Here is an 18,740-nt window from a genome sequence, read left to right as displayed (position 1 = left end):
GTGTGCCTGACAATGTTCTGGGTGGAAGAAAGGCTGCTCCTTTGGGGGCTTTGTTTTCTGTGTCACGTGGAGCCAGGCGGGAAGCAGGAATACCCTACCTTCACAGAAGGCCAGAGGCACGTCCCTCCCTACTCAGGGCTCTCTGGGTAGCTAGTGAGCAGTCCTTTATAGTGTGGCTGACTGTGCCCTGCTGCAGCACCGGCCATTACCTGGAGAGAATGTCCCACCCAGGTCCTGTTCCAGAGCCACTCAGAAGTCTAATTGTGCAGCTTGCAACCATGGAGTCTTCCTAGGGACACCTTTTTCTGGTATGAGCCTCAGCAGTGAGCAAAGCAGGTCAGAGGCCCACTCCTCTAGGGGAGGGGATGAAGTTCCTTTCTCTCCACACTTGGTCCCTGGGTGCCCACACAAGCTGAACGGTGTCACAAGGCCCAGGTATATTCCCATCTGGAATCAATGTCTCACAAGTTCTTTGGCAAACTGCTCATCCTTTCTGACCCTGGGTTTCCTTCCTGCCTCATGGAACACAAAATGCCCTGTGCTATCCTGGCCCCCTGTGGGATGTCTGGTTCTCTTGTCATAGCCAGCAAGCATTGTTGCATTGTTGCCTGTAACTGGGGCCATTCAAGAGAATGCTACCTGGCTTCCCTTTCTGTAGTTACAAAGTTATTTTTTTTTCTGAACTGGGTTAATTCCCTTCCCTGAAATCCTGGTCTTTGGAAGCCAGAATAAGAGAAGCACTGGAAACCCAGAGAAGAATTCCCTCTAAGGGTTTAAATGTCTGATGGGGCTAGGTGCTTGAGGCTCACACCTATAATCCCAGCTAGTCAAGTGGCTGAGCTCTGAGAAGTGTGATTCAAAGCAAGACTGGGCAAGAGACTCCAGAAGACTCTTATCTCCAATTAACCACCAAAATCCCAGAAAGACGAGATGTACCTCAAGTAGTAGAGCACTAGCCTTGAGCGAAAATGCTTGGGGACATTGGTCAGACCATGGGTCAAAACCCCAGGCCGGTGTGTGTGTGTGTGTGTGTGTGTGTGTGTGTGTGTGTGTGTGTGTGTGTATGTGTGTGTGTGTGTGTGTGTGTGTGTGTGTGTGTGTGTGTGTGTGTGTGTTCACACAGTTTAAAGATTCTCTGGGAGTCTCCTTTGCCAAGCTTTGATACCTCTACCCAGGTGGAGGAGCCACCTAAGCCAGAGCCAGCCTACTGAAAGGGATCCTTGTCCAACTCAAGTGAGTGACCAACTACAGCTACAGAGGCACAGTGGCAGTGGTTACCTCTTGATCCCATTGTGGGAGAGGGAGAGAAACGATCCCACCAACCCACCATCAAGTCTATCTGTGGCATGTGAGAACAACTACAGACCACAGCTGGACACCAGGAGGCCAGAATGTTGGCTTGAGGCCCATTACTTTCTCTGACCCTGCCTTGAGACCAGGCAGCACGCTTGTAATCATCTCAGAACCTTTCTGGAGGAGATCCCACCTCCTCCTCCCACCCACATACAGACATAGCCCAGGGTGGTTTTAAGGGTACAGGATGCTTGAGCTGTAAGACAACATAACCCTCTAATTTAACTGTATCCTGGAGGGAGGGAAGGAAGAGAGGGAGAGAGAGTATATATTTTAACTAGATTTTGGGCTAGTAGGAGTTCTTCTGGTAACCTGTCTACATCTCAGGAAAAAAAGAAAATTTAAGATTAAAAAGTCCCTCAGCAAAAACAAGGGGAACATGGCGGTACCGAGGAAGCACAGTACATGACCTGACTTATGGAATTAGAACTCTACACAATTCCTTTATCATTACAAAACATTAAATTAAAAAACAAAGGAGGAGAACTATAAGAGACAGGCCTTAGGGAGGAGAAAGTTCCACAGCAAACCACAGTTTTATAAAATACAGAAAGGAGACTGGACATTGCTTCCCAAACACAAAGGGAGCTGCCAGCACCCTGCAGCTGGCTCTGGCCCAGGCCTCATTTGTTTTTGGTTTTCTTTTTTTTGGGGGGGTTGCCAGTCATGGGCCTTGAACTCAGGATCTGAGCACTGGCCTTGGGCTTTCTCAAGGCTCTACCATTTGAGACACAGCACCACTTCTGGCTTTTTTGATGTATATGGTATCGAGGAATTGAACCCGGTCTTCATGCATAGTAGGCAAGCACTCTACCACTAGGCTACACTCCTGGCTCCCAGGCCTCCTTTTGAAGGGACCCACACTTGTGCTCCCCAGCACAGCCTGGCTGGGGAGAGGCTCTGGGAACTTCAGCAACCACGGGGCTTTCTCACAGTGAAGCCCTAGACCTGTGTTCTCTTGAGAGTCATGGCTACTTTCTCGAGCTGCTGTGAAGAGCTATGCCACCCCACAGCCCCACCTGTTCCAGGGCATCATCCCCTCACTGCCCCCCCACTGCCCACATGACCACACTGAACCTGAATCCCCGATCAGGTAGATGCTGAGGGACGAGGGTGCTCTCTGTCACTGGTGGGAACAAGAGGAGGGCTACTTACCAACTCGGAGGACAAAATCGTTGTAAGACTGGTAGTTGATTTCATCCAGGACATCAAACATGTCGATGGCAAAGTCAGCCAGGGTGCTGAGGTGAGAGGAGATGGACTTCTTTGCCTACGTGTGAGCAGACAGAAACAGGAAGTTTGGAGGACTCTGGGGAAGAAGGGGTCTGGGAGCCACTGCCCTCGTCCTGGGAGTGAAACTTGCGCATGTGCTCCTGGTATCTGGCTGTGGGCATCCTTATCCCAATATTCTCAGGCAAACCCCAAGTCCCAGGGAGCAGGAATGGCGTCAAACCACAGTCCCTTCTATCTCAGCCTCCTCTGTAGCTAGGATTACAGGTGTGAGCCACCTGTAATCTACCTGTATAGTCACAGCATCGACAGAGATAGTTTTATGTCTTGAAAGTGGGAGTGAGCATTGTCTAATTAAAGTACCATGGTGAAATTCCTCTGAACAAGTAACATACTTTTGAAACAGTGAAGGACAGGAATGTAAAACAGGTCCCGTGCAGGGGAGGGCAAATGGAGAAGGTGAGAGAAGGTGGATGTGGTCCATCTGCTTTGTGCACATATGTGAAAATGGAACAATGAATCTTGCTGGGCTGCTTTGGGAAGTGGTGAGAGGAGTGGGGACAGGGATGGGAAGAGTGACCTCTATCAAGATATGTGGTATGTACACATGGACATGTCACAAGAACACCCTCTTGGACACATAGTTGATGTGGATAAAAATGTGGGCTAAAGAAGAATGCCCTGGGGGCCGGGAGCATGGCCTAGGGGTAGAGTGCTCACCTAGCATGCACCAAGCCCTGGATTCGATGCCTCAGCACCACATGCACAGAAAAAGCTGGAAGTGGTGCTGTGGCTTAAGTGGCAGAGCCTTGAACAAAATGTATCCAAGGCTCTGAGTTCAAGGCCCCCCCCCCAAAAAAAAGAAAGAATGTTCTACATCTTCAAAAAGAAAACCAATCTGTTTGTTTTGTGTTTCCTTTCTCTGTCTTACAGCTTTAGCTATGACCTCCCTAGAGGGTGGGCAGTGAGAGTAGTGAGAGGATCTATCTTTGCTGAGCTCCACACCTGGTTCAAGTAGTTGACCTCCCACCAGGTACACTGCTAAGCTGAAGGGTTGGGGCATATAATCTTTATCAAGTTATGGGAGTTTCCTTCTTTTGGAAAGTTGACTGAGTTTTTATTGAGGAATGAGTGTTGGATACAATTAAATGAGATTTTGTATCAATCGATAGGGTCATATGACTTTAAAAACGTTTTATCCCGCACCGGGAGTTTGGCCTAGTGGTAGAGTGCTTGCCTAGCATGCATGAAGACCTGGGTTCGATTCCTCGGTACCACATACATAGAAAAAAGCTGGAAGTGGTGCTAAAGCTCAAGTGGTAGAGCTCTACCCTTGAGAAAGTCCAAGGACAGTGCTCAGGCCCTGAGCCCAAGCCCAGGACTGGCAAAAAAGAAAGAAAGCCATTAAAAAAATGTTTTATCCCAATGAAATGGTGAATATACTAAGTTCCCTTTGGAATACTGAACCAGTCATGTCTATCTAGGATAAATCCCACCTGGTCTTCAGGTGTGATTATGTTTAATTTGCTGTTTGATGAGATATGATGAGCTGATGTGAAACACAGGTCTGCAGTTTCCCTTTCTTTGGCCAATGTAAAACTGATCTTTCAGACGGAGTCCCAAGTTTCTCTGTTTCTTTTTTTTTTTACCTTGAACTTAGAGCCTGAACACTGTCCTTGGGCTTTCTCAAGGTTAGCGCTCTACCACTTGAGCCACAGCACCATTTCTACCTTTTTTCTACGTATATGGTACTAAGGAATCGAACCCAGGTCTTTGTGCATGCTAGGCAAGCACTCTACCACTAGGCCACACTCCAGGCCCCCCAAATTTCTCTGTTTCTATCTTCTGGATAAACCTGGACATGGTTGCTGTCATACTTTCCTTACAATGTTTGGTATAATGCATCTGAGCCTGTTGCTTTTTTACTTAGAAGATTATTAATTACTGAATCTAATTTTTATGGCTAGGTTATCTGTTAGGATATTTGTTTTTCCTATTCCTAATTATGTTTGGGGGAAGGAGAGTTGTCATTGGTGCATGGCTAGGGGAGAGAGGACAGAAAGCAAGGAAAAGGGGAGGGGTTTCTAAGGAGGGTCAGGCTGAGGAAGCGTCTGTGACTTCCCTGGAAGGACTTTCCTCACAGATGCTGTCTGGAGAAAGTCAGCGGGCCAGGATGCAGCTTGGAACATGCTCCCATACTCCAATGAGAGAAACTCAGCCCAATGCAGGGAAGAGCCCAGGGTCCCAGAGCTGTCTGGGGAAGGGCAGGGCCTAGGTCTGAGGAGGAGAAGAGGAAAAACAAACACTGGACACAACTCACCCTGGTCCCTGCTGTGGGCGCTAACCCCACTGCAGCCATATAGGTGCTCCCAATGGTCTTTATCTTCTCCAGGTCCTTGTAAAAGTCCTTGTCCATGAGCTGAGTGGAAGACATAGAGCTGTCAGATATTGCCTGACACTCGAGAGACATCCTCACAGCCAGCGCCCACCCAGCATAATAGTGGAGGTAGGATGCACTGTGGACGGTGGCTCCTCTTTGTTCTGGGTACCAGACAGAGGGGTTCTGGGAAACAACAAGGAGGGACAGGACAGGACACGCCCCTACCCCCAGTCAAGCTCAGTGACAGGAGAGAACTCAGGGCCCAACAGGGAGGGGCTGGAAGGCACCCATCTGCTCATCTGGGGAGAAAGACACCTCACTTCCATCACGGCAGGCAGCACAAAGGCACCCCATGGCCCAGGCCCTATCCTGTAGTCAAAACTCTCATCTTGAACTGCCGGGGACCATGTGGACCCTAGGGGAGACAGGATGCTCCCGGAGCTGTTCTCTCCCCACCCGTCTAAGGAGACAGAGCGTGACATACTGGACACGTGTGGGATTCTCTGAGGTAAAGAACAGCTCGTCCACCCTAGGCAGACAGAGCAGTGCCGCCTCACCTCGTCAAAGTCCGCAATGATCTCATTGAGGAGCCGCAGACACTCCACCCCCATGTTGTTGCCATCCAGCTCGATGTAGAAGTCGTTGAAGTTGGGGATGGAGGCAAACATGACCCCCACCTGAGAGTAGGACTGATAGTAGAGGTCCTGCAAGGGCAGAGGGGGTTCAACCTGTCAGGCCAGGGATGCCCCCCCAAAGCTGTGCTCAGACTGGGGAGAGGCCAGTTCATGGAGACCCCCAACCGATCTCCCCACGTGGGCCTGGGCTCTGAGAGCCCAGACCATGCCACTCACAGGTATATGCAAAGGCCCTGTGGTCTGCTTCCTCCTCAGGCAGAGCAAGATGAGGAGATGGCAGGGAATGGGGATCTTAGGAAAACCAGGATGCTCTGCCTGGCTCCCAGGTGAATCAAGATGAAGGAATCAGCCCTGTCTGCCACTTTAGACAAAGCTTTCATTAGAACCTTGGGCTTTCGTTTCTGCTCTCAGGACCTTCAAGTCCGCTCAGCTCTTTTTCCTTTTGAGTCTGGCCTCTGGAAGCCTCGCCGCATGCAGGTGGCTCCGGTGGGTCACGCTTCACCAGGGCTTAGGGATGAGCACTGCCCAACCCGCAGCGAGAAGGCCGAGGCCCTCCCGGAGAGCCACGGGCAGCTGGCTCTCAGTGCACTAAAAATTAGCTGTGGCGAAGACGCTTCTGCTTTGCCACACAGCGCTGCCTCTCCATATCCCACGTAACGGACGCCCATTTTCCTTTCTCTTAGGTGGAATAAACAGTACATGCTTTCCCATGACCGAAGGACAGAAGAAAGCTGGAGCTAAGCATGCATGGCAGCCTAGAACCCCAGCGGCTTCCGGAGGGTTCCGCACCCGACCTTGACCTCAGGACATGCAGGGAAGGGAAGCAGCCAGAGCGGGGCACCAGGAGCGACCTCTGCCGCAGGAGGAGCAGAGGGCGCGTGCGCGCCAGGCGCCCAGCCACAGAAGGGGCAGAGGGCGCATGCCCGGCCACAGGAGGGGCAAAGGGCGCATGCGCACCAGGCGCCCAGCCACAGGAGGAGCAAAGGGCGCATGCGCGCCAGGCGCCCGGACACAGAAGGAGCAGAGGGCGCGTGCGCGCCAGCCACAGGACGAGCAGAGGGCGCATGCGCGCCAGGCGCCCAGCCACAGGAGGAGCAGAGGGCGCGTGCGCTACAGGCGCCCAGCTGCAGAGCCCAGGGGGTCGGTGCCACGCGGCGGGCTCACCATGTTCCGGGGGTTGGACATGAGGAAGTGCTGCGCCACGTGGCCCGGCAGGAGGTTGAAGAGGATCCTCTTGTTGTCCAGCTTCACCCTTTCCATGTCGTCTCGCTCCTCTTCCGCCTGGGAGTCGTGGGCTCATGAGTCCTAGCCGTCCAGGTCATCTAGCCACCATCCTGCCTACCACCGCTGGACTCCAGGTCCACACCCACCGTCTCCCCTTCTCCACTCCTCCCCTCCAGATGCAGGGGCCAGGCTCAGAACACAGGGCTGCAGGAACAGCCATCCACAGCCCAACCCAGCCTGCTTCTCCCCAGTGTGACAGTGACAGTGACAGCCCTCCTCCTGGACCACCAAGAGGGATGAGGAAGGGCTCCTGGGCAGGGCCTGTGGCCTGTGGTACAGTGCAGTCCTCACAAATGGAAGCTACTGTGGTAATAGCATCCCATCAAGCATATAACTCAACCAGCACAAGAAGTTAGCCTGGGAAATATTCTGTGTGTGCATTGTATTTCTGAGCACCAAATTCCTACGTGTAGCAAAAAGCAAACGAGGCCCTTGCTGAAGACCCAGGGCCTAGCCAACAAACACTGCAGCACAAAGGCCACCGTGCCATGGTCCATGACCCATATGGGGGGCCAAGGATGTGAAGGACAGACAGGTACATCTCTGCCCACAACAGCCTGCTGTAAAATGGGAAGAAAACAGCTATCTGACAAGGCCCATTCCTAGGGCTGTACTCAACAAAGGCTTTGGAGAAGGCCTGGACCACTTCAGTGGAAAAGCACAGCCTCTTCTTGGTGAAATTATAAGGGTTAGAGTCCATTTGGCCAATTACACGGCTGCTAGAGTTCATGGAGTGATTCAGTTAAATTAAGGAGTGGACATATCCAAGGAGACGGGCAAGGAGGTCTTGAGCCACAAGAGCTAAGCATGGGGATGTGGTGGGCACAGGGTGCAAGGCCTGTTTGGGCAAGGTGACCCCCCCCCCAGAGGATGATAGCTGAGAAACCCAGGCCAGCAAGTTAGCATGTGCCACACAGATAGCACAGTGTCACAGTGTTGTTTCTCCTGATCATTAGGGCAGACAACAGTACACAAGAACGACACCCTGGGACTCTAACCTCGAGGTCAGATCTGCACAGGCACTGGCTACTGCCACCCAGACAGGCTGGAGCCCACTCTGCAAACACCATTTCCACTGGTGATTCTGAAGGGGCTCAGGCTCACGACCCTAAGAGAACAGAGGCCTGCGACTACACCAGTTGCCATGATTGGAGTTGTGCTGGCAATGAGCAGCCCTAGAAATGAACCTATGAGACTACTCTGTGTTTCTCTTATAGACCCAGCCTCTGATTTCTACCCACCATCTTCTCATCTCCCACATCTGTCGATAGAACATTCCACACGCAGCCCTCTTCATAAGCAAAGATTCCTAGTTATATGCTGACATATATTATGGTCTAATATACACAAAAGATAACTTTCTGAAGGGTGAGATTAGCAGGAAAAAAATGATTTCTCTGGGGCCGGGAGTTTGGCCTAGTGGTTAAAGTGCTTGCCTAGCATGGATGAAGACCCGGGTTCAATTCCTCGGTACCACATACATAGAAAAAAGTCGGAACTGGTGCTGAGGCTCAAGTGGTAGAGCTCTAGCCTTGAGAAAGTCCAAGGACAGTGCTCAGGCCCTGAGCTCAAGCCCAGGACTGGCAAAAAAAAAAATGATTTCTCTGCCATGGTACAGAGTGTGAACTCAGGGCCTTACACATATTTGGCTATAGCCGTACTACTTCAATCATGGCTCCTACCTTGATTTTTTTTCTGTTTATTTTGGACACAGAGTCTCACAGACTTTTCTGCCTATCTTGTCAAGCAGCTAGAATTAAAGATGTGAGCCACCAATGCAAGAAATGATATTTTTTGGCAGTCCTGGGGCTTGAACTCAGGGCCTGAGCACTATCCTTGGGTCTTTTCAAGGCTAGCACTCTACCACTTGAGCCACAGCACCACTTCCAGCTTTTTCTATGTATGTGGTACCAAGGAATCAAACCTGGGTCTTTGTACATGCTAGGCAAGCTCTCTACCACTAGGCCACACTCCCAGCCAAGAAATGATAGTTTCTTTTAAGTAATAGTTTTATTTTAGTTATTAACAGTCAAAATGTACTCTTCCCCAAATAACTACTGCTATGTGATTGTGCTTTGCTTAAAAACAAAATCTTAACTTATAACATCATGATGAAAAAATCTCATTCTAAGTTCAGCTTATGACAACACTTGAATTTAGGGACTATCAGAATGGCTGTCCTTCCTACATCATATTTTTTTTTGCCCAACTTAAAGATATAAGATCTGACTTATAGCTGTAGGACTGATAAATTTCCATCCATTCCCATCCACCAGTGTTTTATGACCTAAGCAGAAGTTGTACTGTTTTACTTTAAATGAAAGAAGATGAAATCCACTAAGATTCTCTAACATATAAGTTTTCCCAAGCAGCTGGGAAGCTGTAGTATTTTAAAGGCCACTATTCTTGCCAACAAGGTCATGTGAGAGCGACATATTCAATTTCTGTTTTCACAATGTTGTCTGGTTGGAAATTTTCTTTCCAAACTCATGTTCTTTCTTGTGTGCTGACATTCTAGAATGTATTGATTGGGACAAATCTATTGTCCTTGATGAGGTATTCAGGGAGGTCACAGCTCAGGACACTTGTCACTTAGGGAAAAAATAAAAAAAGAACAAAATAACATTCCCTGACATGTGCTATGAATGACTCCCTATTACCCTGTCAAAGAGTTCTCATTGTAAGATCACCCCAGCCCAGCACTGGGATCAGCAGTGTGTTCCTTACAGGAAACAGCTCTTCCTCACTCTCTGCACCCTGTGTAGACACAAGCCATGTGCTGAGAGCACTTTCACCACCAGGACAGCACTTCTCCTGATTTTCACTATAAATAAGCTTTCTGGTGCCCCCTACACTGAATCATCCAGCTTCCCTGAGGGCAAAGCCTTCTTTGAGGGGACCCCTAGTTCTTGTGTGGGGGAAGCACAGAGAATTAAAGGAACTTTGCTTGGCCCAGACAGCTAAGGAGAGGAAGGTAGTTTTTAGCTTTGTGATTGAATTATTTCAACTCACCTTCCATTGGTCACTGGTTTTTCACTTGAAGACAAAGCTCTCTGTAAAACCTGTTTCCGTCTCTGCATGGTGTTATTATGATGGGGGAATCCTACCATCTGGGGGGCCCCCACCAGACAGGCTAGATGGGAGTGTAAGTATTCAGAGAAGCTCTGTCCTCTCATGTCAGGAGTTACTTTAAGACCGGAGAGGGATCTGCAGCAACATGAGGCCTCTTCAATCCCAGACAAGCTTTCCCTCCTCCACTGGGAATGGCTCCAGGATGGCCATTCTTAATATTCCTCTACTGACTTCCAGGGACAAGGGGATAATACAAGCTCACCCCTTGAAGACAAGCAAAAATCTTGAGTTGCTTCTGGATTGGAGCCTTTTGGCTAGCTCCGAACCTCCAGCTCCCTTTCTTTGCCACAAAGGGTTACCCTGGAGGCTACTAGCCTGGCCTAGAGCACTGTGATGATGGAGCCTTGACTAACCCACAAGTCATTACTCACATAACGGACATGTCATAAGGAACAGGATAAACCTTCACTCATTGCTCCTACTGATGTCTGAGGATGTTCGCTCCACAGCAGAACACAACCCTCATCCTCAGAAAGCTGGGTTCAGAGAGCTGCTCTAGAGCACCATCACCCAGATTTCCCCCCCAGGCCACCAACCAGCCCTCTCCTGCACCTCAGAGGAGAGACCACACATTCGTCCTCTTCGCCCATAACTACTGCCCTGAGCTCTGGCTTCCAAGGCTTTTCTCTCCAGTAACAGCATTGTAGGAACCATTTTTAAAGGCTTTTTCAAACTCCAAGGAAACTTACCTATGTCTCAGAAAAAGACAGAAGGATAACTTTAGTAAGGAAAGAATAGCCATCGTAAAAAAGGAAAAATTCAAATTTTCAACTATAGCATTGAAAATCAGTATACACACTGGTGATAAGAGTTCCTGACTTATCAAGTGCATGGCACTAACTAAGTTCAAATTCCTGGTGCCACCAAAAAATGGACACATACAAAGAAACAATGAAGTGCCACTCATTATAAGGAGAAAAAGAACTCTGGAATATAGTTGATAGGAATAAGACTTAAAACCATCATTATGAGTGCATTCATGATACATTCAAGGAAGAACTACAGTAAGTGCAAGCAGCAGGACAAAAAAGACTCTAACTTCTAGAAAATTATAATATCAGATATACAGTGCACTGTATAAGACTAGAAGTAGGTTATGTACTTTGATAGAAAAGATTAGTAAACCTAAAGACATAGTTGGAAAATCTATCAAAAATGAAGCAGAGTAAAAAAGAACCACTAAAAATGAGGAGTTCTGCAGGGCATTGTAATAAACACTTATAACCCCACAACTCTACTTCAGATCTTTCCCTAGTTACTTAGAGATAAGAGTCTTACAGATTTGCCTGCCCAGGCAGGCTTGAACTACAATTCTCACACCTCAGCCCCCTGAGTAGATAAGATGAGATCTGTGAGCCACGGGCACGCAGCCATGATGGGGTTTGGATGACAACACACTTGGTTGCAGATGGTCAAGTTCACACTGTATCTTCATATGACAAGAAGAGGATAAGAAAACTTCCTAACCACTTTTATAAGATTAGTGATTTCTGAAGGCTCTAAGCCTCACAAACTTATTTCCTTCTATGTATCCCTTCTCCTAATAGCATCACACTAAGCATTAGATTTCAACCTAGCAACACTGAGAGTTCACCATCAAGCTATCACAGCATATTCTAGGGCAAAGGACCTATATAATGCATAGGGTAGAAAAATGTCAATTAAAGATGGGCTATGATAAGTACCCATTAAAATCCTGGAAGGAAGAGAAACACCTAATAAGCAAAACAAAATAGTTAAGTAGGTAATTAAAAACAATGTACAAAAGAATAAGGAAGCGAAGCATCAGTGGCTCATGCCTGTAATCCTAGCTACTCAGAAAGCTGCAATTTGAGGTTCGAGGTTCAATGCCAGCCCAGGCAGTGAAGCCCAGGAGTCTCTCAGCTACAGTTAACTACCAAAAATCTAGGAAAGACACAGTGGTTCAAAGTGAGAGAAAACTGGCCTTGAGCCAAAAAGCCCAGAGACTGTGTTGAAGCTGAAGAAGAAGGAGGAGGAGGAAACAAAAAAGAGATAAGATAAAGAAGATAGCAAGGTGTAGACCAGTCTAAGTACAACAACAATTTCGTTGGCAATGGGCATCACAACTATAGGTAGAAATTTATAAATTGCATGAAGAATCGAGGTTGAATCAAAGACTGCTTAGTAAAAAGAAAAAGGAAAAAAATTAAACAAGAAGACACAAATAGGTTAAAAGAAAAATTGGTAGAAAAATATTCAAAGAAAACTGGATTATATATATTAAGATAATACAAGCAGACTTCAGAGTCAAGTATTATTTGGGCAAAGGGAGTCTTTTTTTTTAAATGCTATAAGAGGGATAAAGGGGCAAATTTATTAAGAGGGCATAGTCCTAAATCTAAGTACTTAATAACAAGTCATAAAATACACAAAGCAAAAACTGACCGAACTGCAGAAACTCTGTCCATAATTGCAATGGAAAATTCCAAAAACACCACAAAAATATTAATAGAATAACTAGAAGGAAAACCAGTCTAGATTTTATCAGCCAAGTTGACTTAATTGAAATTTATAATACACCATGCCAGAAAACATAGTCTAGTCAAGAGCACACAGAATAGGGGAAAAATAGTAAGCCTTAAAAAAATTATCAGAATTCAAATCATACCACTTATATTGCTTGAGTACACTATAATTAAATCTGAAGTCAATAGTTGAAAGATCTTTGGGAATTAATGAAAAACAAGTGCAGGAACCTTTGGTTCAAAGAAGAAAAAGGAAATATAATTAGAAAGTGCTCTGAAATAAAACTTAAACTATAAATTGTGGAATTCAGTTAAGACAGGTAACGTGATAAAACCAAACATCAATATAAGAAGGATAAATTTCTCAAGTCACCTTAAAAACCAAAAAAGTAAATTAATTACAGAATAGGTGGTACAAATAAAATACAGATCAGGCTCCATAAATATTAAAGCAGTATTAGGAGAATATTATAACCAATTTCATGTCAACAAACTCGCTTCCAATGCTAACTTACAAAGAAATAGAAAGCCTGAATAGCCTTGTATATTTACATGAATTGAATTTTAGTGTAAAATTCCCTCATCAAAACCCAAAGCATCCAGGTTCAGAAAGCTTTACTTCACCTAACCAACTCTAAACCAAAACCTTTCTGGAAACTGTGAAGAATAAAAAATTTCCTCACTCATTCTGTGAAACCAGTATTACTTTGATACCAAATGTAGACAAAAACATTGTTGTGCTTTAGATGTCATTTGTCCCCAAGGGCTCATGGATCAAAAGTACGGTCCCCTGAACCGTGGAGTGCTCGGAGGGGGAGGGACCCTACGAGGTGGGGCCTCAGTAGAGGTAAGTCACCAGTCCCCACACTAAGCTCTATGACACAAGGTACTCACAGAGAGTCCAGGAGACACTTGTGTAGACACAGAAAAACCCTGATAGCCTAGCTGTCTGAGAAAGGTGTTATTGGCTTAGTGCTTCTGTCACACGTGTAGAGAAATACTTGCCCAGGAAAGGCAGGGGCTGGATAACAGGTTCCCCAGCAGAGAATTCCTGACCATAGGTGAACTGCCCTTTCAAAGTTAGTAATGGCTATTATGTAATGGCAATTCCCTTCTGATTAATTAACCAGGGCAGAATATCCAAAAAATACTGCTTTGTTAAGTGGCAACTCCTTTATGCAACTACTTAAATAAAAATTATTAAGAAGAAGAATGTATTTGGTAGACAAACAAGTTGGCTGCAACAGTAGTAATGGGCAGAAACACTGACATTATAGTTGCTATGGTAATTATCTACTGGGTTCTAAAACACAACAACACTGGAAGGAAATAAATATAAGTGCTTGAGGGTGTCATCACAAGGTAAAGCCTGTTTATTTATGTAGGTCTGTACAACCGATCTGCTCTCCATAAATAATTAACTCTTCCAGTGTTTGTTCTGAAAGTGAAGCAATAGTTTGAAACAATCTCCCTAATTATCTACAAGGCAAATAAGCAAAGTCTAGATAGCTCCCTGTTTGCTGCGGTGACAGGAAAGTGAAGTAATGGTTCTTGGCATGTAACTACTGAAGAACAACAACAAAAAAAATATGTGTCAGTGTGTTCCATTTAGCAACCCTTCCCTTATGACACACAGGCAAACTTTCCTATGTGGGGGTGCTAGTAGATAAGAGAATCACGTGAAAGCCCAAACATTCTACTTAGAAACATCCTACTATTATATGTAATAACAAATATCACAGTTTAACAACCAAATCCTCCCAGAAGGTCGTATCAACCCAGATGGGAAAAAAAAAATACCTTCCTGCCACAGGAAGTCCCAGCCAAGATTTCCCTTCTACGTGCTCAAGGTCTGAAGTGAACGGGGCACGTTATTTACACATCCCATTTTGTCGTTCTCATCTTCCTGGCTCATCCTAAGTCCATTCGTCAACGGCGTAGATAGTCATCATGAGAAGATCTTAGCCCAAAGGGCTTGGCTAATGACAGGGTCAATGGAGCTTAATGGCTAATCAGCTGGAATGTGCAAGACAGCCAATGGGGCTGACCATGAGCTACAGCACAGGGCAGTGGAGAGGCTCTTCTGAGTACCTGACATGGCCCTGGCAAACAGAGGCTGCCAGTCTCCTCCCCAGGAGCTGCCCTGGGTGGGCACTTTCAGTCTCCCCTGCCTGCTCTGCCTCATGGCGGCTGACTTGAACACCACCCACTTCAGGCATCCTGATTCCACTTCTGGCTGAGTTGGGTCAATGGGGAGAGCCTGCCATAGCTGGCCACCCAACAGAGATCATGGCCAGCCCCAGTCAGCTAGTCAGGAGGGCCTAGAACACTTCCTCCTCACTCCAGGCCCACACTCTGCAGAAGGAGGAGAGTCTGACAGACCTCCTCTGGCTCTAGATGAAATTGCTAGAATTCAGCACGTGAATCAGACCTGACCCTTGTCACTCTGTTGCTTCTGCCCAGCGTCTCCATCCTTCCTACTCCCACCCTGACCTGCTGCCCACTCAGCCTCTGGAACAGGGATGACAGGGCACCAGGCTTTCCACTCTAGCAAGCACATCAGAGCTGTCCATATGGCCACAAGATGTCACCCTCAGTCCCACATCCACAGCGAGCCATCCAATGGCCTCCGTTCCCCCCAGCCATCCTCTGGCAGCATCCTTTTGGCAGCTGAGCTGGGCCCCATTTCAGTGCAGAAAGAAAGCTCTGGGCTGAGGATGCTCCTGCTCCCAGACACAGCTCCTTCTGAGCCCACCCAGAGATCACACAGGTGGCTTGAGGACTGTGATCCTGGCATGCCCTGCCTGATGTGCATCTGTATTCTCATGGGTAATTCCCTGTCTGTGGGCACTATTACTCTGAGGACTAAAGAAAATATATAACTCCAGCAGCAAAGAGCTGCGCTTTCCTTCCTTTCTTCCTTCCTTCCCTCCTTTCTTCCTTCCTTCCTTCCTTCCCTCTTTCTTTCTTTCTTTCTTGCTTGCTTGCTTACTTACTTTCTAAGAGGCAGTACAAAAGTTTGAACTAAGGGCCTTGCACTTGCTTGCTCAGATGGCGCTCTAGCATTTAAGCCATATCTCCAGCCAAGGTTTTGTTGGCTCTCTTGGGGGTGGTGTTGTCTGGGCTGGCTTGGGAGTGTGATCCTCCAGAGGCATTAGGATTAGGGGCATGAGCCATGCTATCAGAGGTGTCATGAATGTGGGAGAACAAGAAGACTGTCTCAGCAGCCAGCTTTCCCCCTCTGTAGATAAGAAGTCTAGGTCGAATGATATACTCAGGGGAGACTGCAGTTCTGCAGATGGCTCTGAGCCTGGTTCATTACCTCATGCCACCAGGCCAGCTCATACTGCTAGTCTTTGTCACTTCCCCAAAGGGGAGAATTTCTTAGGGCAGCTGCTTTAAAAATCTAACTTCTTGCCAGGAGTTTGGCCTAGTGGTAGAGTGCTTGCCTAGCATGCACAAAGACCTGGGTTCAATTCCTCGGTACCACATATATAGAAACAAGCTGGAAGTGGTGCTGTGGCTCAAGTGGTAGAGCTCTAGCCTTGAGAAAGTCCAAGGACAGTGCTCAGGCCCAGGACTGGCAAAAAAAAAAGTCTAAATTGCTCATCTTAATGTGGAAGATCATCTTCCCCTTTCCTGATAACCCTGTCACATGCAGGATGACCACCAGAGGCTGGGCCCCCCACACCACCCTTACACCTGGTGAGCCACACTGTTCCTACAGCACTGGGTGGTATGCAGTCACCCCATTGGCACACCCCTACTCCTCAGACCCTAGGACAGGTTTCCTTCATCCAGCCCTGCCATGCTGCTGACAGTAGCCCCTGTGGACCACGTGGCCAGCAGGTGCCTTGGCTGGCTAGCCCACTGGTGAACGCTCCCCTCCCTTCAGGCCCAGAGGGCTCCTCTTGCCTGTGCTGCCCAGAGGTGATCCAGTCGCAGCCTGACGTCCACCTGCCTGGCGTGCAGGGCCAGTGTGCACGAGAACAGCAGGATGGCCAGGATGGGCTCATAGTTGCGTCCGGAGAGAGCACCGCCCCTGGTGGGGAGAGAGGGAGTGAGAAGGAAAGGCTAGTCAAGCTCCCAGGCAGAACAGGACCATCAAAGCCCAGAGCTGGGCAAAGAGCCCTCCCAGACAGTGATGCCCATCAACCCCTCAGGGTGAGACCTCCCCTTCTCCTCAGGGAGTCTTAGATCTTGCTCTCACCTGGGTGGAAGAGGGGAAACAGATGGCGCCGAACTAAAAATGTTGCGTGTATTTAGTCCATATAAGATTGCTGGTACCAGGTAGTATACATAGCTGTCCACATCAGCGTGTCACTGACACACACACCCCCCCCCCCCGTGGGTCTTCAGCACACTCACCCAGCCCTGGTGTACCCACTGAGCTCCAGAACAAGGATGTAGCATGTGGTGAGCCCCAACAGAAGGATCATCTTTGGCAAGGAGGACACCCGCAGGAATATGGCGAGCGGGAGAGTGCCCACCAGGCAGCAAAGCAGGGCGTGGTGCGCAGACTCGCAGGGCAGAGCAGGCAGGACAGTGTGTCGGCCACCGGCCGCCAGGACCACCAAGGAGCTGTTGGACTGGGTGCTCCAGGCCCAGGGCAGGCAACCCACCTGAGCAATACAGGAAAGAAAGGCTCAGGAAAGCCGCCCAGCAAGACACTTAGATGTCGCACAGATACCCCTACAATGACCACCATACCTCAGAGCCTCCAGCTAGGCCTAGACCATCCTGCTGCCAGGGACAACAAAGGCTGGCAGTGGGGCAGGGACAGGGGCTGAGGTAGACCAGATGGTGCCAGCTGTGTCTGCTCCTTGGGCCTCGGTGGTTCCCTCTGTAACTCCCAGCCCAACACTGAAGGAAGGATATTTTTTCGTGTGTGTGTGTGTGTGTGTGTGTGTGTGTGTGTGTGTGTCCATGTGCACATGCACACATGCTCATTGATTCTGGGCTTGAACTCAGGGCCTGGGTGCTGTGCTATCCCTGAGCTTCTTTTGTTCAAGGCTAGTGCTCTACCACTTGAGTCACAGCTCCACTTTCAGCTTTTTGGTGGTTAACTGGCAATAAGAGTCTCACAGGAACTTTTCTGCCCAAGCCAACTTGGAACGTTGATAGCTAGGAATACCGGCACAAGCCATGGGCACCTGGCTAAAGGAAGGCTTTGGTACTCACCACACATCCCTGGGCCACCGAGTAGATTAAGACCACTATGAACACACACAGGACAGTGCGGATCCGGATCGTCAGGCACCCTGGGAAACACTGATGGAGAAAAGCAGCACTTTCAAACCCAGTGCCGGCTGCACATGACATTTACACCGGTGGCAGACAATCCAGAACGGAAGGAGCAATGCCTAGGCCAGGCCCTCACCCGTCCTCTCAAATCACTTCCTGCTTCACCCACTGCTTTTACCTATTTATTCCCCTATTATTTATTCCCTAGTTTTTGTTGTCTGTAGTACCTGTGAAAATTTTACCAAATTAAAACAACAACAACAACAACAAAAAAAAAACCTAGTTGTTAAATTAGAGAGTCACTCCTCTTTCTCTTAGTAACCTGTTTGGCAATAAAATTAACTGAATACCTTGGATTTCCAAGAAATTGCATTTTCCCTTCTCAGGAGTGATAAGAATTTATGTTCTTCAGGAAGGTAATTTGTTTTGTCAGTTTGTTTGCTGTTTATTTTCGTGGAATTAGTGAACTCCGGGCCTCTGAGGAAGCCTCCTTGTCACGTTGAGCCACATTTTCTATCCTTTTTGCTTTTGTTTGTTTTTCTGGTAGGGTTTTTTTTTTCTTTCCTCTTTTTTTGTGCCAGTCCTGGGGCTTGAACTCAGGGCCTGAGCACTTTCCTAGGCTTTCTCAAGGCTAGAGCTCTACCACTTGAGTCAAAGCACCACTTCCGGCTTTTTTAACGTATGTGGTACAGAGGAAACAAACTAGGGTCTTTGTGCATGCTAGGCAAGCACTCTTACTACTAGGCCAAACTCCTGGCCCTGGTAGGGTTTTCGTTTTTGTTTTGTACTATTACTGGGCTCTTCAGCTCAAGGCTAGCACTCTATCACTTTGGGCCACAATGTCACTTCTGGTTTTCTGGTGCTTAACTGGAGATAAGAGCTTCAAAGACTTTTGTGCCCAGGCTGGCTTTGAACCGTGATCCTCAGATCTCAGCCTCCTGAGTAGCTAGGAATCCTCCTATCCCACCTCCCAACGTAGGTGAGATTATAGGCATG

The 18,740-nt window shown here is 47.9% G+C and overlaps 1 protein-coding gene across 1 annotated transcript in view; it reads right to left on the bottom strand.

Annotated features, from left to right (window-relative positions):
- Window positions 1-18,740, bottom strand: part of Adcy1 (adenylate cyclase 1) — a 98,497-nt gene that overhangs the window by 4,940 nt on the left and 74,817 nt on the right. Inside the window, exons 12-18 of the mRNA XM_090332527.1 lie at window positions 17,682-17,771; window positions 16,869-17,122; window positions 16,416-16,542; window positions 6,763-6,879; window positions 5,521-5,667; window positions 4,904-5,002; window positions 2,509-2,623 (exon numbers count right to left, since the gene is read on the bottom strand). Coding sequence (XP_090188653.1) covers window positions 2,509-2,623; window positions 4,904-5,002; window positions 5,521-5,667; window positions 6,763-6,879; window positions 16,416-16,542; window positions 16,869-17,122; window positions 17,682-17,771 — 949 coding nt within the window. The remainder of the gene's footprint in view (window positions 1-2,508; window positions 2,624-4,903; window positions 5,003-5,520; window positions 5,668-6,762; window positions 6,880-16,415; window positions 16,543-16,868; window positions 17,123-17,681; window positions 17,772-18,740) is intronic.

Source organism: Megascapheus bottae, chromosome 5, assembly GCF_031878675.1.
Source record: "Megascapheus bottae isolate mThoBot1 chromosome 5, mThoBot2.hap1, whole genome shotgun sequence".
Classification (NCBI taxonomy): domain Eukaryota; kingdom Metazoa; phylum Chordata; class Mammalia; order Rodentia; family Geomyidae; genus Megascapheus; species Megascapheus bottae.
Note: the sequence above shows the minus strand (reverse complement) of the source record. Positions and strands in the feature narration are given on the sequence as shown.